This window comes from Halichoerus grypus, chromosome 9, assembly GCF_964656455.1.
Source record: "Halichoerus grypus chromosome 9, mHalGry1.hap1.1, whole genome shotgun sequence".
Taxonomy (NCBI): Eukaryota; Metazoa; Chordata; class Mammalia; order Carnivora; family Phocidae; genus Halichoerus; species Halichoerus grypus.
In genome coordinates this window covers 78,101,154-78,120,717 of record NC_135720.1, presented here as the reverse complement: position 1 = coordinate 78,120,717, position 19,564 = coordinate 78,101,154, and the positions used below count along the sequence as shown (strand labels likewise).

Below are 19,564 nucleotides of genomic sequence, written 5' to 3'. Positions count from 1 at the left end.
GAGATTTGACAAAAGATGAGGAAAAGGTGGTAGGACAACAAAAGCAGAGAGCTGAGTGATGTGCTTTAAGGATGGAAGGGGACACAAGCCAAGGAAAGAAGGGAGCCACCATAAGCTTAAAAAAAAAAAAAACAGGAAATAGATCTCTTTGCTCAAAGCCTCCAAAAGGAACCAGCCTTGTTGATACCTTAACATTAATGTAGTGAAAGTGATTTTGGAATTCTGACTTCCAGAACTATAAGTGATAATTCTTTACAGAAGCAATGTGAAACTAATATACTACACTTGGATGCAGTCATCTACAGATGTCCAGGCCATCCAATCTCACTTCATTCCTAGAAGATTATGGCACCTGGCTTAGTATCTTACCTTCTACACTATCTCAGCAAATAACACATCATCCCCTGTCATTAACAGTAATTGGACCTCTCACCATCCATAATCTCAATTTCTAGAATCTTATTCACTGACCACTACCTTCTGTCTTTCCATCCCATTCCTTGCTCCCTCAACAATCCTTTGATCTACCATAACTTCTAACCCATTAACTTTATCCTTTTTTCACTGCTTTCACTTGTCTCATGTTCTCTGCTCCTCCTTATCTGGCTGAGATTCCAAGATTATTAATCATAATTAGTCTCCCACATACACTCTCAATCCCCTCGCCACATTCTCTCTCTATCATATCCTCTTGGTGAAATTCCTAACCCAGTGAAGTCAATCTCTGACCTGTCTGTAGTCTGTACTGGCATATGAGTAGCTGAATAAATCAGGAGAATAGATAATTTGCTGACTGCTCTCAATTAAATTTATCCCCAAGTGGGCCTTTAGGGCTGGCTGGAATTCTACTTACATTTTCTTTTACTTTAATCACTCATTTTCCTGCATGTATATTTCAACACACTAAAATGAGAATCCTATGAGGGCAGAAGATTTGTCTGTTTTGCTTACCAATGTATGCACAGAAATAAAATAGTGCCTGGTACATAGTAGGCATACTTATAATTTGTTGAATTAATAAATTAATTTTACATGTTTTTTCTTTACTCTCAAACGCCAACAGTTCTTCTACCTTTTTAATTTTCAGGTTGTGATTTTGCTTATTTTACCAAGAAAATAAAAGCAATCAGAAAAGAAGGCCCACACAAATATAATTATATTATTTTTACAAACCATTTTTTATAAAGATGCAAAGACAATGGGAAAAAGAAAATCTTTATTTTTTTAAAGATTTATTTATTTTAGAGAGAGGGAGAGAGAACGCATGTGCACGAGTGGGAGGGGCAGAGGGAGAGGGAAAGGGAGAGAGAATCTCAAGCAGCTTCCATGCTCATGCAGGGCTCAATCCCACCACCCTGAGATCACAACCCAAGGGGAAACCAGGAATCAGACGCTTAACTGACTGTGCCACCCAGGCACCCTGGAGAGTCTTTTAAACAAATGGTGCTGGTAAAATTGGACATCTATATGGAAAGAAAAAAAGAGAGAGGTGGGGAAAGGAAAGGAAAGGAAAGGAAAGGAAAGGAAAGGAAAGGAAAGGAAAGGAAAGGAAAGGAAAGGAAAGGAAAGGAAAGAAGGGAAGGGAAGGGAAGGGAAGGGAAGGGAAGGGAAGGGAAGGGAAGGGAAGGAAAGGAAAGGAAAGGAAAGGAAAGGAAAGGAAAAGGAAAGGACCTTACACCTAAAGAAATTAACACAAAATAAATCATAGATCTAATGAAAACATGAAACAAAAAAATTCTAGAAGAAGATATAGGGAAAAAGTATTTTGATATTAGGTTAGGCAAAGATTTCTTAGGTGTAGCACCAAAAGCAAAACCATGCAGAAAAATGAATCAATAAATTGGACTTTATGAAAAGTAAAAACTTTTGTTTTGTGAAGATTTTGTTAGAAGAATGAAAGGACAAGTCACAGACTAGAGAAAATATTTTCAAATCATATTTCTAACAAAGGACTTGTATCTAAAATATATGAAGAACTTCAAAAATTCAACAAGAACCCATTTTCATATTGCTTTCTGTTCTGAAACCCAAAAATTCAACAAGAACCCATTCCGCTAAACAGACATTTCACCAGAGAAGATACACAGGTGGCAAATAAGCATTTTAAAAGATGCTTACCATCATTAAACATTAGTGAAATACAAATTAAAACAAAATGAGAAATCCCTGCATACCTATTATAACAACTAAAAAATTTTTGGCAATATCAAGTGCTGTGAGGACATGGAGTAGCTGAATTGCTCTTACATTTTGGTTTTACTTTGGAAAACAATCTGGCAGTTTCATAATAAGTTAAATATACACCTACCAGAAGGCCCAGTAATCCCATGCCTAGGTATTTATCCAAAAGAAATGAAAACTTGTGAACACACAATAATCTGCATACAGCTATTTATAGCAACTTTATTTGTAATTGATAAAAAATGGAACAACCTAGATGTCCTTTGGCCAGTGAAAGGATAAAAAAACTGTGGTACACTCATATAATGAAATATTACTCAGCAATAAAAAGGAACAATATATTAATATAAGCTACAGCATGGAACAATTTCCCATGCATTTTTTTAAATGTAAAGAGTTGGACCCAAAAGGCTACAAACCATATGATTCTATTTTTGACATCTTGGAAAAGACAATACATAGGAATAGTGGTTGCCAAGGATTACAGGGGGGTACAAAGGGGCAGTACAACAGAATTTTTTAGTGTATCAGGATGGTAATGACAGACACAACATTTAGTCATTTGTTAAAGCCTTAGAACTGCATACCACAGGAGTTAATTTCAGTGTACGTAAATTTAAAAATAAAAGAAAATGTAAAAACTATTACTTCACCTCTCCATCACCAAATCCACTTATCCACACTTGTAACCATATTCATACTCTGCCTTCTCTGACACTAAAATGGATAAGCCTTTTTTTCCTGCTTCACTTGTTGAACAGGGACAACTCATCTCCACTTCTTTTGCCTGTAGACTGAGGTATATACCATTGGCTCCCCTGGTTCTCAGAACTTCAGCCTTGACTGAATTATACCACTGGCTTTCCTGGGTCTCCAGCTTATAGACATAGGATTGTAGGATTACTCAGTCTCCATGATGACACTACAAAATACTGAATTTTAGAAAATAGGGTGCAAAGGAAAGACAGCAAGATGGCCAAAACAGACATCCCATACTTAAATCCTGCTTAACAACAACAATTTGGCATTCATCCATGGACAAAAGTGCCTTTGTGAGAGTTGTGGGACCCAGCACCATACACCAAGGGATCCAGGAAGAAGACTCTTCTAAGGACTTCCTCTATGGCTTGCTTCCTTATGTCCTCAGTGTCTGCTCAAATATCTCTTGATCACATTATCATAGAAGGTATCTCTGATATGGGTATCTGACAATCCACAATGGTGTCCCACCTTACTCCCCCCTTCTCAAATAATTTTTCTCTCAAGGGCTTATCCCCATCTGATGAACTATACATTTTACTTCTTTATTTATATCTTACCTCTTCTCACTGGAATGCAAGCATCTGGAGGCCAGGACCTTTATCTCTTACTCATTGATCCATCCCCAGAACACAGCACAGAGTAGAAGGTCACAAACTATCCAGTGAATTTGTAATCCTGAGGAGCAGGCAATATCACATTCTCTTTATAGATGAGAAAACCTGAGACTCTGAGAATTTATGCAACTGCTCAAAATCACACAGTATGCACTGGCAAAGCCCAGAAGCCTAATAAAGGAAGTTTCCTCCCTTTTTCATTTTGCCTTTGGCCAACTCTGCAAAATAGTCATTGCTAAAGAGAAGAGAAAAGTCATATGAATAACTGCCCTTCATTGCTCTTTTAATATAAAAAATATCAGAAGATATTGAAAGCTGGAAATCTTCTCAAATTTTAACAGCCTTTGACCCATTTATGTTGAGTGCCTAAAATGAAATTCATACAAAGGAAGAGCTGTGCATGCCAACTTGTCTCATTTTTTCCCTTCCTTTTCTCCACATGCCTTGTAGCTTGATTCACTTCAGTGGAAGAGTACAAATAATTCACCAAGCTACCTGTTATGGATAATGAACAATCAACCCATGTGAGATACTCAGAGTTGAAAAGTGGAAGGAAATTACTTTGAAACAGAGATGAGTCCAAGGACCACATCAGCAGATTGTGAGAATGCATAGAGATAAGAGTAATGTTGAGAATGCAAGCCAACACTCATGCCTGAAAACGGCCCTGGAAATAAATGCTATTATTGTCTCACTGAGACACTGTACTAAAAAAAACGCAGACCACAGTTTCAGCTAAACTTGTAAAAATATCTAGAGTGTATCAGTCAGACCACTTCCATAGTTTTGATTCTATACCACTAGGAATTTTTGTTAAAAGTTTAGGTCTCAAATTTATCCAAAAGTGCTTTCAATTCCCGAATATTTGCTCAACAAGTTATCCATCTAAGATAGGAAGACATTTCTACATTCAGTGTTTATTTTAAGTAATCAATGCCTTAACTGCCAACACCAACCAAATGATGAATTTAGGTAAAAATTTGATGACTACTGGGATGGTTGTCACCTAGCTTATTTAAAAAAAATAGTCTGCACTGCATGTCTTCATTTCACTTTAATTCTGAGATGACTGCCTCAGCCTGCTCACTGTGCTAGCCCACACTGTCCTGTCTTCACTGGATAAATTTCCTTGGGTAGTGAAGGGATGGAGAAACAATAGGAAGGTGTTAGATAGTGTTCAGTCTTACTGAGGCACAGGACTCTGAATCATTCCCACAAAAAATGTCCAGACACCTGAAGAAAATAACTAGTGAAATTTAAGCCTAGGCCATCAAATTAGAGAAGGAGTAGAAGAACTCAGTATAGTCTCATTAGTGTTTGAAGAATAAGCTCTGTGATTGGTCTAAGAGTCTGTTAACACAACTTCCTGAGAGCTCTGGATAACCAACCTGAATCCTATTCTGCAGCTTCAGATTTAGGAGCTTACCTGGGACCAGGATTACTCAGCTTGGGGAGGACAAGGGTGATAAATGAGAGATGTGTTCATGCGTGAGTGTTCCGCTCTCTGTTTTACTAAGCAGTCACCCTGTATAATCCTGAGATCGAGATAAATACACCTAGCTCAGAAGAGGTGGTCCTCTCAAAACACATCCAGACTACTGTAGGTATCATCTGTAGACATGCCTCAGCCTCATGTGTATATGTGTAACGCTACCTTGAGGAGTGGGTTTGGCAGTTGTGTTTCCTGGGGTTCTGATGGGTTCTTGCTGACCCAGACATTGCCATCCACAAATGTCTACCCTGCTATCCTCTGGAAGCTAACACCTCTATAAATGTCCTGAGGACTATTGCTGACTGCACCAACTTCCCTCTCTATTATCTGGAAAAGGAAATCTTATTTGATTGACCCAACAGGTGTGTTTGTCTTTCTGCCAATGCAAATTTGCTGGCGCAACTGACAGTTGTCAATACAAAGTTTGTGCCTGAATTTTGCACTGGGGCTTCAGCTCACAGGAAAAGGATAGCCCTGTTTTAATATCTTCTATACACATAAACACACACATAAAGTAAAAGATAACTTTATACATACATACGTATTTATATACTATAATACATTCAAAGAGGTTTCTAATTGCTTTTATTTTTTTATTATTTTTTATTATGTTATGTTAGTCACCATACTGTACATCATTAGTTATTGATGTAGTGTTCCATGATTCATTGTTTCTGTGTAACACCCAGTGCTCCATGCAATACGTGCCCTCCTTAATACCCATCACTGGGCTCACTGATTCCCTCCACCTGCTCTCTAAAACCCTGTTTGTTTCCCGGAGTCCATACTCTTTCATGGTTCATCTTCCCCTCTGATTTCTATCCCCACTTCATTTTTCCCTTCCTTCTCCTAATGTCCTCCATGCTATTCCTTATGTTCTACAAATAAGTGAAACCATATGATAATTGACTTTCTCTGCTTGACTTATTTCACTTAGCAAAATCTCCTTCAGTTCCATCCATGTTGATGCAAACATTGGGTATTCATCCTTTCTGATGGCTGAGTAATATTCCATTGTATATATGGACCACATCTTCTTTATCTATTCATCTGTTGAAGGGCATCTCGGCTCTTTCCACAGGTGGCTATTGCAGACATTGCTGCTATGAACATTGGGGTGCATATGGCCCTTCTTTTCACTACATTTGTATCTTTGGGGCAAATGTCCAGTAGTGCAATTGCTGGGTCATAGGGTAGCTCTATTTTTAAATTTTTGAGGAACCTCCACACTGTTTTCCAAAGTGGCTGTATCAACTTGCATTCCCACCAACAGTGTAAGAGGGGTCCCCTTTTCCACAACCTTGCCAACATTTGTGGTTTCTTGCCTTGTCAATTTTTGCCATTCTAACTGGTGTAAGGTGGTATCTCAGTGTGGTTTTGATTTGAATTTACCTGATGGCTAATGATGATGAACATTTTTTTCATGTGTCTGTTAGCCATCTGTAGTCTTCTTTGGAGAAGTGTCTGTTCATGTCTTCTGCCCATTTTTTGACTTGATTATTTGTTTAATGGGGGTTGAGTTTGAGAAGTTCTTTATAGATCCTGGATATCAGCCCTTTATCTGTGGTGTCATTTGCAAATATCTTCTCCCATTCCTTGGGTTGCCTCTTTGTTTTGTTGACTGCTATGCAGAAGCTTTTTATCTTTTTTTTTTTTTAAAGATTTTATTTATTTATTTGAGAGAGAGAGTATGAGAGATAGAGAGCACGGGAGGGAAGAGGGTCAGAGAGAGAAGCAGACTCCCTGCTGAGCAGGGAGCCCAATGTGGGGCTCGATCCCTGGACTCGAGGATCATGACCTGAGCCGAAGGCAGTTGCTTAACCAACTGAGCCACCCAGGCGCCCAGAAGCTTTTTATCTTGATGAAGTCCCAAAAGTTCATTTTCGCTTTTGTTTTCCTTGCCTTTGGAGACGTGTCTTGAAAGAAGCTGCTGTGGCCGATGTCGAAGAGGTTACTGCCTATTTTCTCCTCTAGGATTTTGATGGATTCCTGTCTCACATTGAGGTTTTTCATCCATTTAGAGTTTATCTTTGTGTATGGTATAAGAGAATGGTCGAGTTTCATTCTTCTGTATATAGCTGTCCAATTTTCCCAGCACCATTTATTGAAGAGACTGTCTTTTTTCCATTGCATATTTTTTCCTGCTTTGTCATAGATTAGTTGACCATAGAGTTGAGGGTCCATATCTGGGCTCTCTATTCTGTTCCATTGATCTATGTATCTGTTTTTGTGCCAGTACCATACTGTCTTGGTGATCACAGCTTTGTAATATAGCTTGAAATTGGGCAATGTGATGCCCCCAGCTTTGTTTTTCTTTTTCAGAATTTCCTTGGTGATTCGGGGTCTTTTCTGGTTCCATACAAATTTTAGGATTGTTTGTTCCAGCACTTTGAAAAATGCCATTGGCATTTTGATTGGGATGGTGTTGGAAGTATAGATTGCTCTGGGTGGAATAGACATTTTAACAATGTTTATTATTCTGATCCATGAGCATGGAATGTTTTTCCATCTTTTTGTGTCTTCTTCAATTTCTTTCATGAGTGTTCTGTATTTTCTGGAGTACAGATCCTTCACCTCTTTGGTTAGGTTTATTCTTATGGTTTTTGGTGCTGTTGTAAATGGAATCGATTCCCTAATTTCTCTTTCTACAGTTACATTGTTAGTGTATAGGAAAGCAACTGATTTTTGTGCATTGATTTTTGTATCCTGCCACATTACTGAATTGCTGTGTGAGTTCTAGTAATTTGGGGGTGGAGCCTTTGGGTTTTTCACATAAAGTATCATGTCATCTGCGAAGAGAGAGAGTTTGACTTCTTTGCCAATTGAATACCTTTTATTTCTTTTTGTTGTCTGATTGCTGTTGCTAGGACTTCTAGTACTATGTTAACCAATAGTGGTGAGAGCAGGCATCCTTGTCATGTTCCTGATCTTAATGGAAAAGCTCTCAGCTTCTCCCCATCAAGAATGATATTTGCTGTGGGCTTTTCATAGATAGTTTTTATGAGATTGAGGAATGTTCCCTCTATCCCTACACTCTGAAGAGTTTTAATCAGGAAAGGATGCTGTATTTTGTCAAATGCTTTTTCTGCATCAATTGAGAGGACCATATAGGTCTTCTCTCTCCTCTTATTAATGTGTACTGTCACATTGATTGGTTTGCAAATGTTGAACCACCCTTGCATCCCGGGGATAAATCCCACCTGTTCGTGATGGATAATCCTTTTAATGTACTGTTGGATCCTATTAGCTAGAATCTTGTTGAGAATTTTTGCATCCATATTCATCAGGGATATTAGTCTGAAATTCTCCCGCCTTTTTGATGAGGTCTTTGCCTGGTTTTGGGATCAAGGTAATGCTGGCCTCATAGAATGAGTCTGGAAGCTTTCCTTCTGTTTCTATTTTTTGAAACAGCTTCAGGAGAATAGGTATTATTTCTTCTTTGATTGTATGGTAGAATTCCCCAGGGAATTCATCAGGTTCTTGATTTTGGTTTTAGAGTGGAATGGTGTTATAGAAGGAAAGAATTATGGGCTTGAGTAGTTTATTAAACAAAGACTTTTTCTATATAAATATGTATGGTTTGAAGGAATTTAACCTAACCTTTATAATAAAAATATTTTGCCAAGCATTTTAGTTATAGGTCTTGATATATTCAAACTATCCTAGGAAGGAGATAAAGTATCAAGTGTCACTGAATGCAGCAGCTGTGGGTGATGCCCCAACACTGTCTCTTGTAAACTTTATGTGAAATTGAGTCAAGAGCTGAAAGCTCTGACTCTTCAAACCACTAATTTCAGATGTAAACTTTCTTAACTCCACATCTCACAAAATATTCAAGCTAACTTTGCCAAAGATCAGAAATCTAAGCATTTGTATGAAATTAAGAAAGATAAAATGTTTAGAAAACATATTGCAGTTTTATACTAAGCCCTAAGATGTACTAAACTATTTAAGATAATTGACTTCAAGAATTAATCAACAAATGGGAGTTTGAGCTATAAAATATGAATATTTAAAATGCAAGGAATTCTCTTATCCATGAATGCAGTCAAACAACACTGATCTTCATCATTCATTCAGCTCTAGATCAAATGTGTGCCCAGGATAAACCCTCGACATAGGTGCAGCCTACAAGCCATGGGGAAAGAGAGCTAAATGCAATTATCAATCCTGCACAATATGCCTGAAAGGAAAAGCCAGGTTCTCCCTGTTTTGTTCCCAGGAAGGATGGGGCATCACAGGAACAGGGAGAAAGATATCACAACTTTCAAGTTCGTACAGGTACCATTGTGGGACCTTATGGCCACTGTCTCAACCAGAACAGCCACTTAGGCTATGTTCCTTAGGTATAGGACATTCCTTCAGGCTCAACACTCCACACTTTGCTTTGCATTTCTACTTTCATAAGGTCTCTCACCTTTCTGTCCAGTGCCTTCACATCTGGAATCATCTCATCTGCATGGCCACATCACAAGAAGTGTCCGATGGACTCTGCATGGCCTCAGTTCCTTTTTTAGGAGAGGCTCCCTTCACATAACTTCCATGATTCTCTACACCACAGCCTGCAAGGGAGTGATACACTATTTATACATCCAACCAACTTCACCAGGATGCCCAGTGCCCAAGTCCCATCTGAGAAGTGGGTCTGATGAGTTATTGTGCTTGAAGATCTCCAAAGCATAATTTTTCTTTAAATACAATGTGTTTCTCAAAAGAAAATAAGAGCTATGAGAAGAGTAGATGGTATGTTAAGAAAGCTTAATATTCTAACAGTATATTTCAAACATCAGTGCTTGTTCTTATTACCCACTATTTGTACCTTTGTGTTCATCTTCTTCCTGCCTTTCACAGTGTGTGCATGGCTGTATGGCTACAGGCACATTCCTGTTCTTTCCTATATTTTCATTCTCCTTTTCCCTTTCTCTTTTACCCATGACCCACTAAGCATTGTAGTCAGCTAATTCCAGGTTAAAGGATTAATTTTCCATACCCACAGGCAAAGACTGTGCTTCCTGTCATCTGGTAGCACACAACTTCCTAGGGATGAGGTAGGAAACCCAATGCTCCTGAATTAAATGACCCTTACATAGTCCAGCATCTTTGCTAAAGGAATCATCCTCTCCATCTGGGGCAGTCTTACAGAAAAGTATTTAATCATTTAGAAGCAAATTAGAATCTTAGAAGTAAAATTATTCTCAAACATCCGTTAAATTATCAAAAAAGAAACTAGTCATCTTGCCAAGTATATATCAAGTAATATTTTTAGCCACTAATGGAACCGAAGATTATTTATTAAAAGAGTTATGGTTTATAAATGTCATTATTATATTGTACTATTTTATTTTTAAGATTTTATTTATTTGCGAGAGAGAGAATGAGAGACAGAGAGCATGAGAAGGAGGAGGGTCAGAGGGAGAAGCAGACTCCCTGCTGAGCAGGGAGCCCGATGTGGAACTCGATCCCGGGACTCCAGGATCATGACCTGAGCCGAAGGCAGTCGCTTAACCAACTGAGCCACCCAGGCGCCCTATTGTACTATTTTTAAAAGTCAACTAATTACCCCAAAAAGATGGCAAAGTCTAGGCAGTACAGGAGTATGTTTTCTTTCTTTCTTTTTTTTGTTTTTTAGCAGCATGTTTTCTTAAACAAAACAAAAACCATTAGTTTTGACACTCTTTTGGCTAGAGTACTAATTAATGCAGCATTTGTGTAACAGTGAAGGAATAGTACCAAAAATACACATCTATGTATGTGTGTATGCAAATATAATACATATTATATACATATATATGTAAAATTATTATGGTTGACTATTTGAATTTTGTTAATAAAAACAGTACTGAGAATAGCTTCTTTTTGGCTTGACTTATATTAGAAAAAGTGATATACAAGAATCTCGTCCTTCCTTTCATGTAAATGTATACATACACAAATATACATTTATATGTGTTTTTTCTTTTAAATCTTTATAACTTTATAAGGCCTGCTTTTCCTACTATGCACCAGGTACTTGAATGTACACTAATCCTCATGAAATCCTATGAAGCAGGCTTTATTATTTCTATTTTATTGATGAGAATGATGAAACTTGGAACATGTAGATAACTTGTAAGTTCGCACATCTGATGAGTGGCAGAATGGGGTCCCAAACCCATGTCTCCTCAATCCAAATCCTTAGTTTTCCCACCATGTATGTTATCCAATCATATACATGTAGGTATTTTATTTTGTAAAATGAAAAAGGAAGAGAAAATGGTCTCTGGAAAATTCAAACATAGAGGTCTTTCCTCTCTCCTTCTGTGTCCCTAACTTCCCTTTTCTGGCTATATCATTTTGGCACTGCAGAATATTAACAATGCCCAGGGAAATTCAAAGAAGTAGAAGGTGAGAAATGAAGATTCTCCTATATCATTAAATACTTTCACAGTTACTCCGTTTGACTGGCAGATACAAAGAGGTTTCTCCGTGACATCCATCACACTGCCTAGGACTGTTCGAAGCTTGGTCTCAATGACAAATGCTTGAAGTTAATCATCTGTTTGCCTCTACCTTTCCTTTGAAGACATTGATCAAGCTGTGTTGACAGAGCTGTGATGAAATATCAGGCTCTGGGAAATGCTGAGCTAGCTTTGAATCTACCATTATTTGAACACAAGTTTTGAGGGACATCTGTCATTTTTCTTTGGCATTAACTGTCCTCTTTAATATGAGGCCACATACGTTTTAGTCAGAGTTGTAGATTCTATAAATGCTTATAATGAAGTTCATGATTGGCATTGGGCTATTATTGCTGAGTGCTAACAATATCATTTAATTCATCAAAGGTCAAAGAACCATAACATTGTAGGACTTTGGAGATAGAAATTTATTCGTGCTCTGTTACCTAAACAGTGAAACAGAATTCTTTTAAACTTCTTTATATGTTATAACATCTTCCATTTAATAGAAAGCATCATATAGATTATTCTCCACATAATTTAATTACTTGAGTTTCAAATGCATTTTAAAGACATTTAAGTATACTCTTAATAGTTGTTAGTATACTAAATAGTTAGTAAAATAACTGTTTTCCCTCTTTTTTTTTTTTTTCTGTTTTCCCTCTTTTATACATATGAGGAAGTACATGGAGTTCTATAGACTTTATGGAGAACTGAGTCAGGCCATTAAACCAGAACATTTAGAATGTAGAATAATTTGCATTGGGCTCATGGAGAAAAGAGAGCTTCAACAAATTAAATACACTAGAAAAAAAAATGCCAGGAGTCAGCTGGATACTAGTTCTGTGGAGACTCTCCTCAACTCTCAAATGTATACCTTTCCAATTTGTTTCAAGTAAAATCTTAGAATGTGAAAATCCTATTAGAAATATTGCTTAGGAAAAAAAAAAGAAATATTGCTTAGGGTCAAAGAGTAGATTGAAAAAGGCAGTTACCCATAAAATAGCAGGTTTATAATACTTATATACTTGGGAGAGTCCCAGATGCTAGAACTTGAGGGCAGTTAGGAAGAAAAGAAAGAAAATGTCCTTCCTTTGTATTCATGGTACAGATTCATTCCCAGTAAAATAATGAAACAACAGTAATAATAATAATGATAATTATTTGATTTTAAAAATTTAGCAGGCAAGTTGTATTTCTCGCAATGCCTTCCTTCATGTATCTCTCTAAGCACTTTCCAGTTGTTCAGTGTCATCATATTCCTCTCACACAAGCCAGCTCCCAAACTATTTAATGATGAAAACTTAAGTAATAATCTCCAAATACACATTTAATTTTATGAAAAAAGAACTTGTGGTTTCTTGTCTAACCACTGCATTGACTGAGGCTATATTTCTCCTACGTGCAATGAGAAGGCTCCACTATATAGTAGCTAAAAGTTCAGATACTGAATGTCATTTTTTCTAAATATGTATTTAACATTTCCATGACTTCAGTTTAGAGGAATAGATGAAATAAAATGCTGATGTGTAGTTTACCACTTAAAAATAATCATGGAACACTACAACAAAAACTAATGATGTAATGTATGGTGATTAACATAACATAATAAAATAAAATAAAATAAAATAAATAGTTCTAAAAATATTATCTATTATTATCATTATCATGACTTTAAAGGACATTATTGAAGAGTCTTAAGCCAGAGAGTGACAATATCCAATGATATGTTAAAAAATACTATATAAAGAATGGAACAATGGTCACATGATAATGTGCTTTTAAATTTCATTTAGAAGAAAACAATATGCTAGCATATTCAAGAAAAAAATTAGAAATAGAAGAACAATGAGAAGATTATATGGCATTAAAATTGTTCTAAAATTTAACAAAAAATTGTTCTAAAATTTAAAAATGTGTAACATACTCAAATGTACCTTCTCTATTTTTGTTTTTGTTTTGAAACAAATTATACTTGTTTATGTTGTTCAATATTTCTTAGAGATAATTACATTTCAATATATAACTATGTCACTCTTTTGCATAGTATACAATTCAATTAATCACCTTTTATAATAAATTTCATTTAAAAAATATTAAAAAGTAGCAAGCATACAACAGTTATCATGTTTTATGCCTAGATATACAAACCGAAGAACAGAATTTTGTGTCTGGTATGGTGATGTGACTTCTGTCCAGATCAACCCTCTGGTTCACACTAACAACTGTAAACTCTGGGCAAAATACAAAAAACAACTACTTAAGAATTCCAAAGAATAAACAAAAACAGGTATACAATGGAAGGTAGTCAAATTGGAGAAATAACCAGAATCTCCTTCCTCCCTGTCTTTGTGGTTTTGCCCCGAAGGTATTAGGGACATTGTAGGCAATTAAATAAGGGGTAAAAATAGTGACATATTTGTCCATTGGGGATACAAAATAAAGACATTTTCGGGAAAAAAAAAATTGTCTCCAGCAGAACTGCCCTACAAGAAACGCACTACTCTGGACCAGAATGGCAACACAGGAGGCTCCTGAATTTCCTTCCTCACATAGATGCACCGAATATACTGTTACACATGGAGCAATTCCCTCTGAGAGAAACCTAGAAACTAGCTGAGTAACTCCTATACATCAGATTACTCAGAAAATACCCACATCAAAACTGGTAGGAAAGGCTGAGAAACACTCTCATCAAAAACCTCACCCTAGGGGCGCCTGGGTGGCTCAGTTGGTTAAATGACTGCCTTCGGCTCAGGTCATGATCTCAGGGCCCTGGAATCAAGCCTCGTATCAGGCTCCCTGCTCAGTGGGAAGCCTACTTCTCCCTCTCCCTCTGCTGCTTTCTTACTTGCGCGCTCTCTCTCTCAAATAAATGAATAAAATCTTCAAAAAAAAAAAACCTCACCCTTAGTACAGTGCCATATAATCTGGAGATATATATATATATATATATATATCTGCTGATCCTTGGTTGGTGGAGCATATTTAATGAATGAAGGACCATGTTGACTGGCATGGGTAACTTGTCTTCTGCACTTGTAATATTCTAGCTGTCCAACAGGCCTCCCTCTAAATGAAGGGATGAATGCTGTCTCTGTGTAAGTTGAGCATGCTTATACAAAAGCATGGGGGAAGCAGACAGGTAAGCTATAGAACAACATCTATGACCTAAAAGAGGCCTTTACTCAGGGCGGGCATGCAGAGCAGTTTAAACTATTTCCCTGATGTCAAGATGTCCTTCAATTTCTACTTCTCTCTCAGACCAAAACATTCACTCTATGTGCTCTCTCCAGACACATTAATTCATTTAGGTAGAACTCCAAGGGATGGGAGTACAAACACATAAGCAATCTCTTAAGTTGATAATTCAACGACAGACAACACTTGCCTTTGTGTGTGTTGACTTTAAACTTGAAATATCCCTGGAATTGCTTCTCCTGTAATAGTTTTCCCATTTGTTTTGGTCTATGTTTTTCTCTTCTTTTGTTTCCCTGAGATCCCAATGCCATCTGCTTTCTTATTTTCAGCAATTCCTACAAATATCTTGTCTGCTAATAGCTTTCTCCCCTTTACACCAGACTGCTATAGATTATTTTTAAAATAAATTTTCTGCAAGTTTAAGGATTTTAGGTGAGGAGGGATGCACATATATCAGCTCAGTCTACCATTATCACTAGATACAATAATTTAATGAGTAATTTTCAAGGTTTATAAGATGTAGTGAAATGTGCACTTTCACAATATTATTAGGCATGAAAACGAATGTACATTTTGTACAAATTATTAAAAAAATGAGATATACTGAGCACGAAATTTTATAATACATATAAATACATTTTAAACATTCATACTCTTTAAATATAAGTATTAATATATATTTCAAACATTCCTTTATAGGAATCTATGCAAAAAGAAAAAAATCAGACCCTTGAGCAAGGCTATTTACTTAAGCATTTTTATGAATGCAAAAAAAAAAGGTACATTCAAGATATCTAGCACAAGAACTAGTTAAACAATATGTGGCCCATCTACATGTTAAAATAGTATACAGAAATAAAAACTTAAAAACTCAAAAATATTTAATGTTATGTGAGAATCTTCATAATATAACTGACAAAAATCTGAAATGTTATACACAGTACTGTGTCAATTTTTTCATATATTTAATTATGTGTACAAATTTTTAAAGGACTTGAAGGAAATTTATTAAAATGTAATTGGTACCTGGTTGTTGAATAACTTTAACTAATCACTGGATATTGTCTTCTATAAAACTTAAAAAAAATTATTTTCCAAGTTTCTAACACTAGCACATATTATTATAATCAGAAAAAAAAACAAGCATAAAATGATTCCCTTTTTAAAGGTGAGTTTATTTTTTAAATATTTTAAATAATTTGCCAAACAAATCCATTCTCCTAAGGTTCCAGTTAATCAAGGTCTGGGCTCTATTTATTGTTTTACTTATAATGAAAGCTATTCAGTCTTTCATGGCCAAAATTTTATTTTCAAAGTAATTTCTGGTTCATTCTATTTGCCATGATGATGCTTATTATCACCTCTGCATGGGGACTCCTTCAAAATTTTCCTCATGCTACTAAGAAGGATTAATACAAAGAAACTACACAAATGGAGATTAATAATAACTGAGACCTCTGAATAAAATAATTTTATACCCTACTTTCTACTAATGAGCTTTTGAACACTTAAAACTGAAGGCCTTAGAACTGTGGTCCTTTGTGGCTTCTCTTGTCTGTCATGAATGATTAAGTGGCTTATTAAGACAATTAAGTTTGGACCTCTAACTAATTGTTTTTACTGCAACACAGTATCCTATTAGACATCCCCAAACCTTGTGGGGCTTTTTTTATTCAAAGTTTTAGCTAAACTATAATAGTGAAAATCAAGAAGCCATGGTAATTAATTATCAAGGATCAGCTCATTTGAAGCACCATCTCTTTCTTTCTGCCTCCCACCCTCCATCTCTCTCCTGTCAGAATCCAAATGTGGACAAAAAGTTGTAGTAAGAACTTAAATTTCTCTGTTTTTATTTAAGATGATTAAGTTAAACTCGATATGGTTTCTAGATAAAGAGACTCCCTCCTCACCCATGTCTTATGTCTGGCTAACTTCCTCTCCAGCAGGCCTCAGAGTAAATGTCACTCTCAGGGGAAGGTCTCACAAGCTCCCATCTGTTATCACAGTTGCACTGATATATCATTTGTTTGATTGTGTGCATAATGACCATCTTCCTCAAAACTGTTGGTTTTATGAAACCAGGAACCCTACCTACCTCGTATCCCATTGAACTTCTAGTACGTATCTCAGAGCATGGCAGGTACATGATAAAAATTTTATGAATGGGTTAATCATAATTCATCACTTTCTCCTTATCACAGTTTAGTCAAATACAGGGACATTTTATAAAAACAAGTTTTTTTGATCTGCAGCTTTCGGAGTTTTAAAAAATTATTTAATTCTATATGCAAGACAGAGTAATATAATTGGAACAGCACTGGATTAGTGTTTGGAGGCATATCTGCTTGTGCTGGTTGTCACTTCTTAGTCCCATGATGTTGGCTAGTCAGCTCAACTCTCTGAGCCACAATTTCCTAATCTACAGATTGAAAATAATAATACTTCCCTTCATGCTTCACACAGTTATTAAAAGGATCAAGAGAGAATTAATTTGAAATTACAAACTCTACCATACTATCCAAAAGTAAGAGGCTGTCATTCTAACAGTTTTATATATGGCGGCTCTTCATTTTTACTGATTACCTCTCAATATATATACAAAAAAATACTTCCAGGTGAAAATTAAAAGCATTATAGTAGTCTATTATAGCCCACCTCATTATTACATCTTTGAATAAACCACTAATCTATCATCTAGATAAAAGAATTGATTACAGCAAAATCACAATATGACATAGAGTTTAGATAAAATTTTGAGTAATGTTTCCCAAGCCAGAACAAGAAGTTCTACTGTGCTTTATGTGGTGAAGTTTCAAAGGAAATAGTGAAATTGAGCCTCACCAGGCAAAAAGTGTTCTCTTTCTTCTTCTCTCCCACCTTCTTTCTCTTTCTCCCTCTTATCTCAGAGTTTTCAGAATTGAATTTATGGTGGTAAAATCATCAAGCAATGAGTTCTGGCCATCAGACAGATAAGCTTAAAACCTAAATGTCAACCAAAGCCAACATCATACTCAATAATGAAAGATTCCTCTGAGATCAGGAACAAGAAAAGGGTGTCCATTCTTAGCACACCTATTCAACACAGTACTGAAAGTCTTAGCCAGAGAAATTAAGCAAGAAAGAGAATAAAAGGCTCCCAAATCAGAAAAGAAGGATTAAAACTGTCTCTGTAGGCAGATGATATGATCTTATATAGAGAAACCCCTAAAGATTCCATCAAAAACCTTTTAGAACTAATAAACAAGTTCGGTAAAGTTGCAGGACACAAAATCAACACATAAAAATCAGTTGTATATCTATACACTAATATTGATCTATCTGAAAAAGAAATAAGGAAAACATTCTCATTTACAATAGCATCAAACAGAATAAAATACTTAGGAATAAATCTAATGAAGAAGGTAAAAAATCTATATACTGCAAACCATAAGATATTTATGAAAGCAACTGAAAAAGACACAAATAAATGGAAAGATATCTTTTGTTCAGGGATCAGAACCATTAGTAGTGTTTAAATGACATACTAATGAAAGCTATCTATAGGTTCAATGAAGTCCCTATCAAAATTCCAATGACATTTTTTACAGAAATAAAAAAAAGTCCTAAAATTTATATGGAACCACAAAAGACCTTGCATAGCCAAAACAATCTTCAAAGAAAAAAAAAAAAAAAAAAAAAGCTGGAGTCATCATACTTCCTGATTTCAAATTATACTACAAAGCTATATTAATCAAAACAGTATGGAATTGGCATAAAAACAGACACATAGACCAATAGAACAGAATCAAGAGTCTAGAAACAAACCCACACATATATAGTCAACTAAATTTTTATCAGGGAACCAAGAGCACTTAATGGGAAAAAGATAGTCTCTTCAAAATTGTATTGGAAAAATTGGATATTCACATGCAAAAATAAACTATACCCTTATCTTACACCAATCACAAAAATTAATTCAAAATGGATTAAAGACTGAAGTGTAAAACCAGAAACCATAAAACTCCTAGAAAAAAATATAGAGGAAAATCTCCTTGACAATGTTCTTGGCCATGAATTGTTGGATATGACACCAAAAGCATAAGTAGCAAAAGCAAAAGTAAACAAGTGGGATTACATCAAACTCAAAAGATTCTGCACAGCAAAAGAGCCATCAAAAAAAATGAAAAGGCAATATATGGAATGAGGGAAAATATTTTTAAATCATATATTCAATAAAGGGATAATATCCAACAAATAAAAAAAAATCTCCTACAACTCAATACCAAAATAATAATAATTATAATAATAATATGAACTCAATTAAAAATAAGCAAAATATCTGAATAGACATTTTTCTTTTTTTAATTGAAGTATAGTTCACATACAAAGTTATATTAGTTTCAGGGGAACAACATAGTGATGAAATTCTATACATTACACTATGCTCATCATAAGAGTAGTTATCATCTGTCACCATACAACATTATTAAAATATTATTGATTACATTCCCTATGCTGTACTTTTCATCCCTGTGATGTTTTATAACTGAAGTTTGTACCTCTTAGTCCCCTTCACCTATTTCATCCATCACCCCCAAAACCTTCTGGCAAGCACCTGTTTGTTCTCTGTATTTATGATTCCATTTGTGCTTTGTTTGTTTCTTTGTTTTGTTTTTTAGATTGCACATATGAGTGAAATCATGATGTTTGTCTTTCTCTGTCTGACTTATTTCATCCAGCATAATACCCTTTAGGTCTATCCATGTTGTTACAAATGGCAAAACCTCAATATTTTTTATAGCTGAGTAATATTCCAGTGTGTGTGTGTGTGTGTGTGTGTGTGTACCACACCTTTATTCATTCATATATCGATAGGTACTTAGGTTACTTCCATAACT

At 35.7% G+C, this 19,564-nt stretch overlaps 1 protein-coding gene across 21 annotated transcripts in view; it reads right to left on the bottom strand.

Annotated features, from left to right (window-relative positions):
- Positions 1-19,564, bottom strand: part of LOC118529283 (uncharacterized) — a 511,719-nt gene that overhangs the window by 147,768 nt on the left and 344,387 nt on the right. For 16 of the 21 annotated variants that reach the window (XR_013441210.1, XR_013441213.1, XR_013441209.1 and 13 more), the window contains one exon: positions 9,467-9,611. The exons of 4 other annotated variants lie outside the window; for them this stretch is intronic. Coding sequence is in view for 1 of the 17 variants with exons in the window: in XM_078055067.1 (XP_077911193.1) it covers positions 9,563-9,611 (49 nt within the window). In the remaining 16 variants the exon portion in view is untranslated. Of the gene's footprint in view, positions 1-3,500; positions 3,567-9,466; positions 9,612-19,564 lie in introns of those variants that run through there. One more of the 21 variants, XR_013441216.1, reaches the window with a different exon arrangement.